The sequence below is a fragment of the Meleagris gallopavo genome, chromosome 14, assembly GCF_000146605.3.
Source record: "Meleagris gallopavo isolate NT-WF06-2002-E0010 breed Aviagen turkey brand Nicholas breeding stock chromosome 14, Turkey_5.1, whole genome shotgun sequence".
Classification (NCBI taxonomy): domain Eukaryota; kingdom Metazoa; phylum Chordata; class Aves; order Galliformes; family Phasianidae; genus Meleagris; species Meleagris gallopavo.
The window spans coordinates 2,869,070-2,884,248 of record NC_015024.2 but is presented as its reverse complement, the minus strand read 5'-3'; the positions used below and the strand labels follow the sequence as shown (position 1 = coordinate 2,884,248).

Here is a 15,179-nt window from a genome sequence, read left to right as displayed (position 1 = left end):
CATCTTTGTGCCGGGCAGCGCGGTGCCCCCCGCCGCCATCTTTGAGTGGGGCGCTCCCGGCCGCCTCCCATTCATCGAGCGGGAGGAAAGACGTGTGAGCTGCTGATCCCCTTAGCAAACATGACGGCAGAAGAACGTTTGGAGTATGCTCATCGCCCTCTGGGTTTGACAAACATTGTGCGGCAACAAATGGAAATAGAAACAAACAAAAAAAACACAATCACGCGGTGTTGTTCCAACTCATCAGAAAGCATTACGGAGAAATGTCGCTATGTGCAGAACATCAGTGAAGTGCCGTACCACATGCACTACTTCAGGCACAGCAGTGTGAGCGCTTGTAGCAGTGACCGAATAAAGACACCCCGTGCGGGCAGGAGGTGCGGCAGCACTGCGGCCATTGGCAGTGCTGGGAGCAGGGCTGAGGGCACAGGTGCAGCAGGAGATGTTCAGGTGGGAGCTGGGAGAAACTGCTCCCAAAGAGCGGTCGGGCACTGGCACAGCTGCCGGGGAGCTGGGGGAGTCAGCGTCCATGGAGGCGTTCCAGAACCGTGGGGATGTGGCACTGAGGGCAGGTTTGGGGGTGGGCGGTGGGACTTGGTGATCTTAGAGGTCTTTGCCAACCATAATGATCCTACATTCTATAATGTTCACAATACATTGACTTATGTAGATGTATTCTGTCTGAATTTTAAAGACATCCTATCATTGTAAGTTGATCCCTTTTCTATTTTCATGCCTCCAGAATTCAATACCGTGCAATGGTAAAAAGACAACAGTGAAGAAGCCAGCGCAGCCGAGTTCTGGTGCAGTCAGTGTCCATCAGGGCCCTCCTGATCCCGAGTGTGGAATTACTGCTTTGCTGCACTGCGGGGTTGTTCTGAAAATGCACTGATGAAACTCTGAAATAGGAGAGACAACAAGGTATTATTTCTCTCTACGTTATCATTTTTTAAGTGTTACTTATTTTAGATATGATCTACAACGTGCTCAAACCAAAATATCTGAAGCATCTGTGCTGTTAATGGCATGAAAGCGTTGCATAACTGGAATGTGTCTGGCATGGCTATGTCTGGGGGTATAAGTGCAGTGTGTGCAGGCACACCTGGGTTTGCTGTAACGCAATACCTGCGGGCTGCCAGCACACAGCTCTCAGCTTCCAAACTCGTCTGCGGATCTCAGTGGATAATAATCAGGAGTTCTGTGGTATTCCAGGATGCAAATAGCTACTTTAGAACCACCTCAGGAATGCGCAGGGTAATCACAGCTCCAGCCTCACGCTCCCACTTGATCTCTGCGCCATTTTCTTTTGGATGCAGTCTGAAGGCCACGGGAGAGCAGCACAGGTCAAAGATGCATCTCCATTTGTCTGGACCCTAGAACAGCACCAGGTGGCTATGTAGAGCTCTGTGTCACGAATCCTGTTTTGGGGACCCAGCATTGTTGGGGGTAAAATACAAAAGTGGACAAACAGCACTACGTGTATCTACAACCTTCAAATCAGTGCTGCGCTGCACTTCACTGTGCTGATAGCCTCTGTGCAAGATAAAGTGCCTCATAAAAGGCACTTTACTACAAGATTAACAGATCATGTGACTTTCCTATAAGCTAATAGAACACTACCATGAAAGGTTAGTCAAACAGATGTGCGAGTGGGTGAAAATATCCTTCCTACCTTTTTCAGTGAAGGCAAACAATACAACAGCTATTATAAAATTTCTTCCCAGCCTATCACCCATCTCCTCATGCCCATAATGGTATTTTTTTTATTTCTTGAAATTTGCTTGCAGCTGTGGCACTGACCACTGACTTTACATTTTCCATTTATTCATCCATACCCTCCCAGGTCACCCCCCAGCACACAGAGCACTCTCGACCAAAAGCCACCAGAGCAGGGCTTCCCCATGCATGCTGCAGAACTATCAACACCAGACTCCCACATATGCACTCTTTTACAGCTTGTGCATCTACCGAAGAATGAGAACAAAATAGGGGGAAAAAACGGGACTTGGTTACTTGGAGGCAAATACACACACACAGAACAGGCAAGTGTTTGCGTTAATACTCTGATGGCTAAGAAAAATTAATTATGTGCAGGTCTGAGCTAAAAACAGCATTACCTGAGACTCGGGATAAAATCAGCTTGTCTTGTAAGGCAGTAAGAGGGATTTTTGCAGTAACAGTTACATCTCAGCTTTACAGGTCACTAAAACGGAAGGCTTCTGTAAAAAAGGTGTTTTTTCTTTTTATGAAAAAGAATAAACCAGACACAGAAGATCTTTTCCTGACCCTAGAAGTGTCTGCCTGGAGTAACCACATTTAAAAATCCAAAATTCCAGACAACGAGGCCAAGAATATTGAATGGACATGATAACACCAAAATGAAGTCGTGATACAATAGCAGTAATTCTTTTTTTAATCAAATGCACCATTCTTAGTTTTCAAAAGATGTGATTATGTTCAGTTAAGATTACCCAACAGTTTTATGCTACTCTCAAGCCATCAAAAATGGAGTATACTTATGTAACTCACACCTCATCATGATTTTAAAGCTTTGCCATTTCTCTGTTGTCAGGATTGCATAACCTCCATGCCTTGTTTTTTTCTTCAAATCCGCTGTTTATCTGTGTAATTTCATACATATAGCAGAGATGCAGGGAACCTCATGCTTCAGTGATCTTTTCACCATCTGTCAAACTGAGTGGCACTGGAAAAAACAATGCAATATGGCTGTAATATATTGTTTGATAGCTTGTTTAGAAAGTATACATGGTACTTCAAACCACAATAAAATATTTTAGTAGCTAAGTCAATGGCAATAAGACAGCAGAAAGAAAAAGGTTACTTAAGGTGAATGAAGGTAAAACAGCATGCTTGTTGTTAACCAAAAGAGCTCACAGAATCACACCCAGCCATCAGGAACAGCAGGCACAAATGAACAGATATTATGGCTGTTAGGAGGCTTAATTGCTACTTGGGCTGAGAAAGGAGGAAATGAAGACTCAGAGCATAGATAACTTCTCAGTATAACAGATAAAACACCAATAAGTTGTCGACAGAGACAGAGTATTTTTATACGTAAGTGAGATCATTAAACACCGTGGATTCCATGGATAGGAATCCTGAATGCTCATGGAGTGGCTGGGGGGACAAATTAGCTGGGGGCACATCGTGGTGAATTGTCGGGATGGAAAAAGATATCTACTCAGGAACTGCAGGAGGTCCTTAAAGCAGAGCAGTGAGGTGAAACTCTTCGGTACGGTATTAAACGAACAGAACAGGACCGATCCCAGCTAAGCACCTCCCTAAAGTCTGTTCTTATAGCATTTGATCCTGCAGGCGAGGAAAGAGAGATGAAGGGATAAGGAGCTTTTAATCTTGCCTGGTATTAAGTGACACACCAGCAGCTGGGACAAATGCTCTTTACAGGCAGAAGGGAAAGCCAACCACCCGAGCGGAGTTTGCAGCCTGAAGTCACATCAGTAATAGTTGTGCTGCTTTTGCAACAGAGCACCACTTCTCACAGCAGCTACTTTGTGTTCCTGTTATACTGTCAGCTGTGACCAAACTCTCTCTTGCAACACATGTGCCCTTGGGTTGTCCATACCACATGCACGGCCTCGTCTGTGTGCAGCCCTCGGACCTGTTAACGGTTAAAGGAGGGGACAACTTCTGGCACGAGCCCTGTACAGCCATCTTTAAACAGGAAAGAAACCCCATCTACCTGGCTGTTAGCCAGACTGCTATTGCTCAGTAATGCCATGCTGCACGAGTCCTTGAGACCTTCTCAGTTAAGATGTGGAGCTCACCGAGCACGAGGTCTCTGGAACACCGACGACAAGTTGACGTAAGCCTGTCACACATCATGTTTCAGCTCAGACACCAGCACAGCAAACTGTGGAGCAATATCAGGAGATGGCACAGCAGGATTCAGAGCAGTTACATTTGTATGCTTACTGATAAACGCGATGATCCCCGACACAGCTGTGAAATACCTGAACAGATAAAATGCCTCGAGTTCACAGATATCACTTTTTTATTGGCTGGAGTGGAGTAACTGCTGTATTCAAACAGTGGCATGTAAGATGAGAGCTTTTTTTCATCCTTGCCAAACCAACTCCCTTTAAGAGCACAGTTACTGGACCTGCTATGATTGAAATCAATAACTAGAAGCTGTAATTTCAAGAGACGTTTTCTCTGCACTTTATACCTCAGTTTCTGTTATCTCTGATATGTAAACAGAAACACAATGCAGTTTCAGCACAGCAGCTAATGAACACTATGCTATCTCAAAAGGTTCTTCTTTCCAAACCTCCCTGTGCTCCTGCCCCCTCTTTGCATTGCTCTTAGCCCGCATGGCAAGCTGCAGCAACTTACCAATTAATGGACAGATTTTCTTGGATTTTTCTTTCATTTTGTTTTTAAAAATTACTCGTTAGTAGCTCAGCAAAGCAGCACGGCATTGCGGAGCCACGCAAGCCCTCCAGGAATAGGAGCACCACCAAAATCAGCAGGGAGTGCAGCATCAGGCACTTTGCTGCAGCTCAGCTGCAGAGCAGGGGGAGCTGGATGGGAAACGGGACTTCCAGCAGCACTGCACGAGCAGCGAGGTGAGGGTGAGGGGCTTCCCAAGGAAGAGCTAAAAGAAGAAACAGATGTTTCTGGGTGTGCTCTGAAAATCAGCAGAGAGCACATGAACAAAAGAAATGTCTCAGGAGAACAAGTCGTACCCTCCATCCAACAGACCATGGTCCCTTTTCCCTTGAAGAAAAAAGGTGTTAGCTTTCTGCCGTCACTGCAGTGCCAGGTCTGAGTTCATGATCTGCACTATCAGAATGTCAGTGATAACACAATCTACTCCATTGCTTTATTGACTTAAAACAGCTATTTCAAAGGTAACAATCCACAGTTCTTTTAAAGAGTAACGAGGTGGGTATTTATTGAGTGATTGTGAGATGCTTCTGATGGAATGTTTGGCAAAGGCAAGTGTAAAGCAATATCCACTGCTTCTTTTTTTTTTTTTTTTCTAATGAAAGTATCTCATTTGGAAGAAAAGTATTTATGTGAATAGTGAGTGTGCACCTCACATCTTCCATTTCTAGAAAAAGAAACCCAACTTGCTCAGAGAAGAACTGTTCCTAACAGTGACGGGAAAACAAGTACACCAAAATATTAAAAGATGTTCCAAATCTCTCCAGTGAAGACCTTTGAGGAAATAAGTTTCAAATGCCAGAACAAGCATGAATTCCTGATCAAGTCCTACATTTGTTAAACAGAAATAGGCCCAAGAACAGTGGTGCCCCTCCTCGTGCAAGGCTTGGCATCTGGGGAGGTAACAGCAGTGCAGAATGGATGTACAGATCCCAAAAATGTATCTTGACATCCTAACTCCTGGTTGTTCTTGAACTTACTTAATTATCAATGAGCCACTAAGAATGCAGGGAAGGTATTTACAGAATTGTATTTGGAGATGGACTTACAGTGAAAGTGGGGAGAACAGTGACAAAGACATACTAACAGTTACTGGGAAGTAAATTGTGAAAGCCTTCAAAACAAAAACAAAGCAAAACAAAGCAAAACAAAAAAAAGCCACCTGAAAAAGAGTAGAGAGACTAAAATGATAACTCAAGTAATAATTGCTCCTCAGCTAGAAATGATCGTCTGGAAAGAAGAGAAGATTTTACAACGTAAATCCATCAGTGTCAGAGTAAGAGAAACTGACAGACCTCAAGGCTACTGATTGCAGGGTGGCTGTCTGAGAAACAAAGCAAGCTCCTGTATTTACTGTATTTCCATTTTCTCCCTCTGCAGAAAGGAAGTGAAAGCCGTTCACATATCTGCCCTACCTACATTACTGCTTGAATGAATGAAAAGCAAAGCAGCACTGACAAAAACAGCAATATTAAACTGTTCTTCTTTAACAGCCCCTCCATTAATACTGGTATTTTGTCCCGCAGCTTTCCCAGCGTTGTAGTGTTACAAAGTAGATGTGATGGGAAACAGCCTCACCTGCTGGTTTGAGGAGACACAGCCAGGTGCCCACACAGCTCAGTACTCCTCCTTTCACATCTCCAGCACCCCAAAGGAAAATCACCTTTCTTCTTTGCTGCTGCACCGTATAATATAGCAGCAGCAAAAGTGTTTGATAGAGATCTTTGCTGCTGTTTTGTTAAATTCATTTTCAAAAACAGAAAGAAGAAATAAAAACAGAAGACTGCGCTGTCTTATCTCATTAAAGGTAGGACTTTTTATTAAGAAGTGCTATTTTATCTGTGTACTGAAACAATCGCAGAAGAGTGAGAAACAAAACAGATGTCAGGTCACCACAAAGCTACACACGTATCTTTTGCTGCTTCTTCTGTCTCAGTTAAATCAAGTTCTAAACTCCTGCTGGGGCACGACGTAAGCCACGTCTCCCCCTCCTGCGGTCTGTCCCTCTTCTGCCTTTGCAAGAAGCTGCTGCCCACCCTTATCACTGGTAGTGCCCATGCACAGGTGTGCTCACTTCCCAGGGCCGCAGGATGCCATGCAGGAGCACATTCCTTCAGTGCTGGTCCAAAGTTAGTCCAATTTCCAAATGAATCATTTCATTTTGCCGGTTAAGACTCTAATGGCTGTCATTAGTTCATTATCTTGATTGCAGAAAACATTTACAAAACAGGGATCACAGAATGTTATTTACGTCCCCCCCCCAGCTTCATAACTGCACACTTCCTTTAAGTAGGACTGATCTGACTGTCAGAGGACTGATGGCTTCCAGTTCCCATGAGAAACAGAAGGCTCTGCACTCACTTCACGCTTCCAAACGTCAGGCCATGCAATTTCAATGGCCGTGCTCAGATGGGAGAGCTCAGATTTAGAGATGCGCAGGAAGAGGCTAAAAGTAGATGGAAACAAACTGAAAACTTCAATAGAAATGAGCAAGCAGACGGCAGCTATAAAGATGCACGTAAAGAGTTGTACTCCTTCCAATTCCTGACTGCTTCCCTGGGGCTCTGCTGAGCTTTGAGAAGTCGGTTGATTTCATTCCCCCATCCATTTTGCCCATTTGGCTCTTCCTGGGGGACATCCTTTGCCAGATTGACACCACAAGTCTGCAGGCCAAGTCATTCTGCTTATCTATTATTGTTCCTAGAAACAAGGGACCATTGAACACAGTGACAAAGAGCTGTTAGAACGAAAAAAAAAAAGAAAAAAGAGAAAGAGAAAGAGAAAGAGAAAAAGAAAAAGAAAAACAAACCAACAAACAAACCCAACATCCATACAGGCTTATCAGGAGTTGTATCAACCTAACACTGGATTTTAGAAATGAGTCTTTGGTTCATTATCAAAGATGCCTTATCTGACACCCAGTGAGATGTAACCATTTTCCTTTCTGCTGGAGTGCTCCACTTGCTGTATTGGTTTGGACAAGGACAGTGCAGTGTGGGTTTTTGTTATCTTCCCTGTATGTATATGTATGAATCTGCACACATGTTATAAATAACAGTGCAAATAAGTAAACTATGTGCATGGCGAAATAAGTGATAGTTTGCTCTGAGTAAGAATGAAGAGTTCTGTGACAGCTTCCCCCCTTCCCTCGGTCACTGCTGCCCTGTGTTATTCCACTGAGCATTTTCTTCTCAATTCAGTATGGAACAGTCTAATAAAATGCAGGAATCAAAACCAGAGATGAAACTGAAGGGGAAAAAAAAGGTTGCTCAACGTCCATTCCTACAGACAGACCCACATCTGTAAGCTGATCCACATCCAGGGTATTCACAGCACTTCCCAAAGACGAGCAGGTCCACAGCTGTGGCAGCAGTGCCAGCATCACGGCCTCCATTCTGCCTATCAGATCTCAGTGCATGCTAGAATGGGAATCACCCTTTCTTGCGACCAGCCTTTCAGGCACACTGCTGTGCTTCTGCCAACGTACAACACCTGTTTGATTTCACTGACAATTCAGCGCCAGTGCAGACGCAGGAGAATCTTTGCTCCTAACAAATATTTACTTCGGTTACGGCACCCTGTGTTCTGTGCTGCCTTCCCAAAGCAGCCACGTCTGGCACAACGCCTACTGCAGCAGCATTACTGATAGATCCTTCGGTAAAAACAAACACGGAGGGCCTCTTTTACCTGAAGGGTAATGCTGTGTATCACATGAGGGAAAGAACGCCCACATACTGCTTTATTCTGCTGTATGGAGGTGTCCACAAAGGCACCGCTTGGGTCACATACGAATATCACAGAATTACCCTTTTGGACCCTCTTCCAAAAAGTATTGCAGACAACAGCAATGCACCAAGGTTGAACGGAGCATTTCTCCAACAGTTACCAGTTAAAAGTGTTTGTCAGAACAAATGACTGCAGCCTGCAAATGGGAAGTGCCATGTTCTGGGTAACAGGTAACCTTTCCAAATGACAGACTGCAGGGAAACACTCAGCAGTCAGTGAAAAATGTCAGTGGGTCAAGGCAAAAGCCATCACTGATGGGACAAACAGAAAGGAAATACCACAAAACCCCATTCTGCTTACAGCCAGCTGAGTTCCAACATGAAAACAGCACCTGGATTCGGGGGGGGGAAATACAGGCGAGTGTGCCAGGCTGAAGGCAGTCAGCAACTTAGGCACATACTTCTGGCAGAGTCAAACAAGGGGAAATAAAGCACAAAGCTCAGCACAAGAGTCAGTTACGTTACAAACATTTTTCAGATCAGGAGAAAAAGATCAGCGGATGTATTTTGGGGCCATTCGTTCACTGGAGGCTGCAGGGAAGTATCACCACAGTTGTAGGCGTGATGCTTAGGTGCCTTTGTTGGGAAGGGAATCCCACCTTTAATTTGTTTAGGTGTGAAGCAGTGCAAATAACACGTGGCTGTGATGAACAATTGTGTCAATAAGTGTGTGTTGAGCAATTCGTTTACAGGCAGCGGACCAGATCTGTGTTACAAAAACATGATGGCCATGGATGGCTCATCCCAAGATTTTCACAGGGGGGCAAAAATCTTCATAGGAGAGAACAAAACAGAACAAAACAAAACAAAAAAAACCTACTCCTCAGAAATATAAAATTAAATCTCCAAAGGAAGTATCTACTCTAAATAAATAAATAAACGAACAAACGAATAAATAAAATAAGTGTCCCAAAACTTCTTAGCAGCAGACATAGAAACCAAGTGCATACGGCTTTCTAGAACCCTACCTAAGAAACTATGTAAACTGTCAGGCAGCTTCCTTCAAATCCATGCCTGTTTCTCCCCACTAATTTGACAAAGCTGTTGCAGAGCTCAACGTTCTCAGGCAGGGATCCCTGTGAAAGGACAGCGGAACAGATGGAACGGATCGCTCTGCTTCTAAGTGCAACTTCTAGGTCATTTAACAATACGACTGCAATTAAGAAGAGAACACAAAAGCAACATGAAGGTATGGGATCACGCTCCCCAGCTTGGCTGGAAAATAAAGGGCCAGAAAAATATCTCCAAAGCCCAGGGTCAATCTCCCCTGGTCAGCCCAGTGCAGGTTACTGTGTCTGCTCTGATGTTCCCTGTCGAGATATGTGGCTGCCAACAAGCCAGCATTAATCTCTTCTGATTTCAAGCTGGTATGGAGGGTTAGAAAATATCACGAAGGAAAAAAAAACCCGAAACATTATTTGACATAAAGGAGAAAAACACAGAAAGGTAAAAAGGAAGAGAAAAATAAGAAGTCTTGTAAGGAAGTAGACTGAATTCGATATACAGCCTGCTCTGGATCACAAGGCAAAAGAAGACCTCTAACTTCAGCTAACAATGGTTTCCAGACTTGTTTCAGTTTTCATGCCACGAAGTGTCTTTAGACTTCTTATGGAAGCAACAGCCTTCTCTTTACAAGTAGCAAGGAGCAATGGCTGTCAGAGATTACAGCCAAAGCGCGCAGAAGAAATGCTAGCAAGAAAAATCACATCCCATTAATAATGTGGCTCTCCATTCTCAACCAATTTTGTTAAGCAAAACCTCCATCCATCAAAACACTTAATTCCCCATCAAACGTTCAGCACTACTACTGAGCTCAAGTGTGTATTTAATCGCCATCAAACATGTTTAATAATAATTAATTATTGACCGAGGTTTTTCCATGTATGCTTCAACCTCTTGGAAAACTAGCTCACAACCCACATGGCAGCATCCAAAGCTTTCTGTTTCAGTATCAGCCCATCCCGTTCTGGGGCAGAAAGAACAAGATGGTGCTCCCCCAGTCCATTTCTACCCGTGCCCCCCATGCACTGAATGTTAGATGTGCACAGTAAAGACAAGTCCCTTTTCCCAGAGCGCAGTGAGTGACTCGTGCTGGCATGCAGTGGGCAGTGAAGTTCAGCTGTTTGAGGACTCAGTGGGCACGCTTCCCCGCAGCGCTCTCTGGCCAGCTGGAACTCACAGCAATGCGGGCTGGCTGCCTTCAGAAAGCTGTGCAGTCATACTGACCACAGAGAGGGGCAGCCGCAGTGCCAAGCCACACCTGCAAGGAGATGGAGATACAGGCACGGTCCTAAGACATTTACATCTACAGATACATGAAAATCTCTATGCGAATGTGAAATATTGCTCTCCCAAGAAGCTATCAAATTTACGAGCTCATACTGGCAGTTTGCTTCTCAGTGAAGGCTTGTCATAGCTATATTCTAGAAAGCAAAATAGCAGCGGTTACTACTGGGATAAATTAAATCTCCAACAAGACCACAAGAAAAATAGGTGGGCCCAATACTCACAGCATCAAAGCTATCAAGAACAGCTCTGGTGAAACAAGAAAAGATAATTTAAGAAGCAAGTACACCAGAGGAAGGAGCAAAAAATGAAGCCAGCAGATGTGGATTCTCAAGTAACAAAACCTGAAGACAGCCAGTAGCATGACAGGAGAAATCCAAGGTTAAAACAAGAAAGAATGAATAGCTGTGCAAAAAGCAATGACCTCTTAATGTATGCCATCAACTAAAATCATTCTAGTGCTAAGATAAGGACAGTAAAGTTGCTGAAACAAGGCAAACAAATATTGCCTATCTCTATTTGATAACACGGGTAACTTCCTGCTATGCAGGGGTGAGGAGATGCTTCCAGTATTCCAAGCAAGTAATATTGAGATCATGTTCAGAATTTTGTAAGGAAAAGCATAGCCACAAGAACCAGACAAACCCTGAAGAAAATGTAGGATAGCAGTGGGACCGTGATGGCAATTCCTGATTAGTTTGGGGATAACCAGGTAATTGCTCATGAGTAGGTCTCCTAAGATAAAATAATAACTAATAATTGCAGGAGAGTTAGATGGGTTTCATATAGTCCTAATTCATTTCATGATAAGGAAAGCAGCATCATTAATAGCGGTGACAGCGTTCTACAAAAGAGCTATCCTGTCCAAACTCCGTTCTGTGCTGACCACACCAGGACACGCTGCTCAGGCTCTCTAAGGTGCTCCACCTAACAAACAGCACTCTAAGCCAAACGAAGACTCACAGCAAAGAACAGGTTGTGTGAATTCGGCTAGGTTAAGCAGAAGATGTCGTAGTTAACGATTATGTCAGCACTGCGTCTGAATTAATCTGTTATTGTTCTCAGTGAAGTGAAAAAAACACAGTAAGGTCAGTGCTGACGGAGTGGCAGAGGATGGGAGGAGCAGTGGGTTCCGGATCTTGGGACAGCGCTCAGGCACGTATGAAAAAATGAAGGAGCTTGCAGAAAGCAAACAGACACCCTTATTGCTCAGCCTTTCCAGCTCGCAGCTCTGCACCGCTCCGTTCCTTCGCTGAGGTGGGGAGCCAGCCGTGCGATGTGCAGCAAGCGAGTGGTAAGGAGACATCAGCCAACAGGACCTTCTGTCTGATATGGGTTTGTTGTGTAGTTCACAAGGACAACGATTATTTATCCATCTTTGCAGCAAGGCAGTCTTTTGGAGAAACAGGCAAATGCATACTTGGTCACGTGTAAATGTTCCTTCCTTTAGCTTTACTTACTCAGCAGGTAACTCGTCTTCCTACAAGCAGGCTTGACAACAGATATGATTCCCCATACACTTCTACTGCTCCAAGAAGGCTGGCATACAGTAATTCTCCCTACGGAACCCAAAACCTTCTCTTCTAAATCACATCTGAGCAGATGTGATCAGCCTTGTGCAAGAACTGTTACCATTTTAAGTATCTTGTATTGTGCTGTTGCAACAAGTAAGCCAAACCCCTCACTTTCTAAGGAAAACACACTAAGGTTACCTTCTTCGTCTAAACAGCCCCCTTGGCTTTCTACCAAGAGCTGCATTCCACCAGAAAAGCCTTTCTTTGTGCTGCTGGGAGCTCTCTGATGTGATTTTAAAGCAGTGGAATGTACTTGTAGATGTCACAAGCTCTTTACAATGTATTTACTTGCAGCTCTTGATTTGGTGTGTTTGCTCTGAACCTCCCAGCCCCCTTCACCCAAGGGGCTGCAGAGCAGATTAAGTATACGCAACTGAACTTGAATTACATTGACAAAAATGTCCTTTCTAATGATTAGCACCAAACCTGCAGAGCAGGTTCAAGTACAGGGATACCAGAGACAAGACACACAGTGTGTGAAATATCCCACTGAACATAGTAGGATTAACAAACCCTTTAACAAAAGCAACAGAATGCACGTGGCTGGATTCATCTTACACAGCAGGCAAGAGGAGAACACATGAAAAAGCTACCGTATCCTACTTTGTGTCTGCCCAGCCACGTCCAGCACGTAGAAACCATGCCCAGCTCCCAGTTCACCTCTAACAACTGCCTCCAACACTTCCTGCTGTGTAAGAGCTGCTTTAAGTGAGTGGGCAGCACAGAGTGTTGTCCTCCAAATGGCACTGAGCCACAGAGGGCACCTCTCTGCATCAGATTTAAAGTTACTCTGTTCAATTAGCAACAAATGCATCAAAATTGACCCCTAGAGGTCCTGAGGAAATAAGTATTCAGTGCAGGCAAATCAATCAGGAACAGAGGTGAAGGTTAGTAAGAAAATCAAACAATGTTATAAGAAATGATTTTTCAATCTTGTATTACTAAAGGCAGTTTGCTGCAAGACCTTAAACATCCATTTCTTAGTAAAACTAACTCCATTTCCTGGAGTGACAGGGTAGGAACAAAATCGATTTCTACAAAGTTTTGCTTACTAAGAACATGGCACTATGCATTTTGTTCAGATTAAACAGAGCCTACCAGCCAAGCCTGCCTCCAAAACAACAGGGCAAGCAGCAGTCGAGGCAAAGTGCAGCCAATAAGCCACAGCTTTCTCTAACGCAAAGAGAAAACCTCTTTATGCAGGCCAGGGTTCTACCCTTCCCAGGCTGCCCAGACTTGCCCCCTCGCTGGATGCTTTACCACGTTATTGACATAGCACAAGATGGTTTTTGCTGACAGATGAAGACGAGACAAAGCTCCCTTTCATCAAGTACCCAGCTCTGCTCAGACAGCAGGCTACCAGAAGTGCAGTCTGCCACTGCTACCTTACAAACCACGGCTTCTGACACAGCACAGCCATAGAATGGGATCCTTCACCAGACTCCCAAGTCATCACACAAACCAGAAACACACTTTTGTGGTTGCAGTGAACCCACTGCTTCTGATTCTGATTTTACTAAACTTCAAATCCAAGCTGACAGAAGGAGAATTTCAAGCTGCTGTAAGGAACAGCAGTTCCTTACCTCCCAGCAAACCAGGGACAGGCAAATGACACACAGCCTTTCACTCCAGCTCCCTACATGGGTTTAAGTTGCTGCTTTAAACACAAACTCAATGAATCCAAAAATACTTCTGCAGCAGATCAAGTGTTAAAAGCACACTTCTGCTTCCATTCAGCTTCGTCCAGCACACAGTGAACCACACAGCCCTGCTCAGGCACACTGCTAAGCAAGCTTTACCAGTACTAAGCATGTTGTAGCGAGCTGAAATAAAGGTGAATATGCAGAGCTTCACCCTGCTAAAGGCGCGGTATCTGCAATGACTAGAAAGAGCTGTGGCAAGCTTTGAGAGCAATGTCTCAAAAGGAAAACAAGGAAACTCACGAAACAGAGACCAGACAATAAAAAACAAGTCGAAAGCACTTTGAGCAAGTCTTTATTATTCTACTTTGCTAACTAGAAATAAGATAGACAAATTCCCCAACCCCTTCTGTCAGAACGTCGGGGTGTGATGAAACCCGGCTCCCAAATAAACACATGCTTTGAAAAAGGTAAAAAATACTTCTGTGATTTGTGCCCTGCAGCCAAACTTGAATGACCCTGAGAAAAGTCTGTGCAGACAAGTCAGTGGAGATCGATGTGCAGCTCGCTGCTTCCGCTTTAATCCCCTTTGTGTTATTGCTTTCAAATTGAGTTTGTTTTTCTGTTTTTTTTTTTTTTTCAAACAAAGTGTTAATCTTGACTAAAATCCACCATGAAGTGCTACAACGTCGCTTTTTATTACAAATACCAGAATTTCCTCGAAAATATAAATGTGTAAAACAATCAGCTGGCTGTACAGTGCATTTACAGTACATGATCCCGAGTAACAGGCAGACTGAAGGACTGCTTACACGTTAGCCCTTGGCCACACAGGATTGGCAGTACAACTCGAACGATACGGGGTGAAAGCTACCGCTGCTACCAATAAAAAATAAAAAAAAGAGTCAAGACCTCAGTTACAATTAAGTTTATCACAGAACTGGGATACATACATAACTGTACAAGGAACAGTAACTTCTAACTAGAAACCGTCATCATGTTGTAACTCTCGGACGGGCTGGACCGGCCAGTTCTCCACTTCTTACAGCTGCTCCTGCTCTCCAGGGCTTTGCTCGCCTTCGCCCCGGGCTGCGGGCTTTCATAGAGGACGCAGATCGAGCCGTCCTCGCCTATCCGATAGGACACCTCGAAAGGGTCGACCCAAAGAGTCAATTCGCTGGGCAAGAGCTGGAAGAGTCTCTCGTGGCTCAGTCCGATCATCGCCGCCGCCTTGCCGATCAGCGGGTCCATCTGATGGTTGATCCTAATGCACCGGTACCCGGAGCCCTTGGTCGGCGCCGTGGGGAACCAGTGGTGTTTGTAGTGCTCTGCGGGAGGAACAAAGAGCGGCGTTAGCGGCGTTAGCGGCGTTGGCACCGCGGACACGGAGCGGGCCGGGCCGCCGCTCACCGCGCAGCGCCTCCTGCAGGCACTCCCGGAAGCACCGCAGCTGCTCCTCGCCGATA

General features: G+C 44.6%; 1 protein-coding gene and 1 long non-coding RNA gene across 4 annotated transcripts; one reads left to right on the top strand and one right to left on the bottom strand.

The window, feature by feature from the left end:
• The first annotated feature begins 6 nt into the window (after nucleotides 1-6).
• Nucleotides 7-5,920, top strand: LOC116217162. 3 transcript variants are annotated; one of them, XR_004161281.1, is made up of 3 exons: nucleotides 7-450; nucleotides 743-921; nucleotides 5,809-5,920. It is a non-coding gene; the product is annotated as an uncharacterized LOC116217162 (long non-coding RNA). The 3 variants fall into 3 exon arrangements; XR_004161279.1 differs by having other exon boundaries at nucleotides 5,100-5,920; XR_004161280.1 differs by lacking the exon at nucleotides 5,809-5,920 and adding an exon at nucleotides 1,956-2,042.
• Nucleotides 5,921-14,045: 8,125 nt separating this feature from the next.
• LOC104913142 (protein BTG1-like) lies at nucleotides 14,046-15,178 on the bottom strand (the record flags this gene model as incomplete). The annotated part of the gene is made up of 2 exons (XM_010718429.3): nucleotides 14,046-15,041; nucleotides 15,124-15,178. Coding segments are annotated over 2 exons (405 nt in total), but the record flags the coding sequence as incomplete, so codon positions are not given.
• Between the last annotated feature and the right edge of the window lies 1 nt (nucleotide 15,179).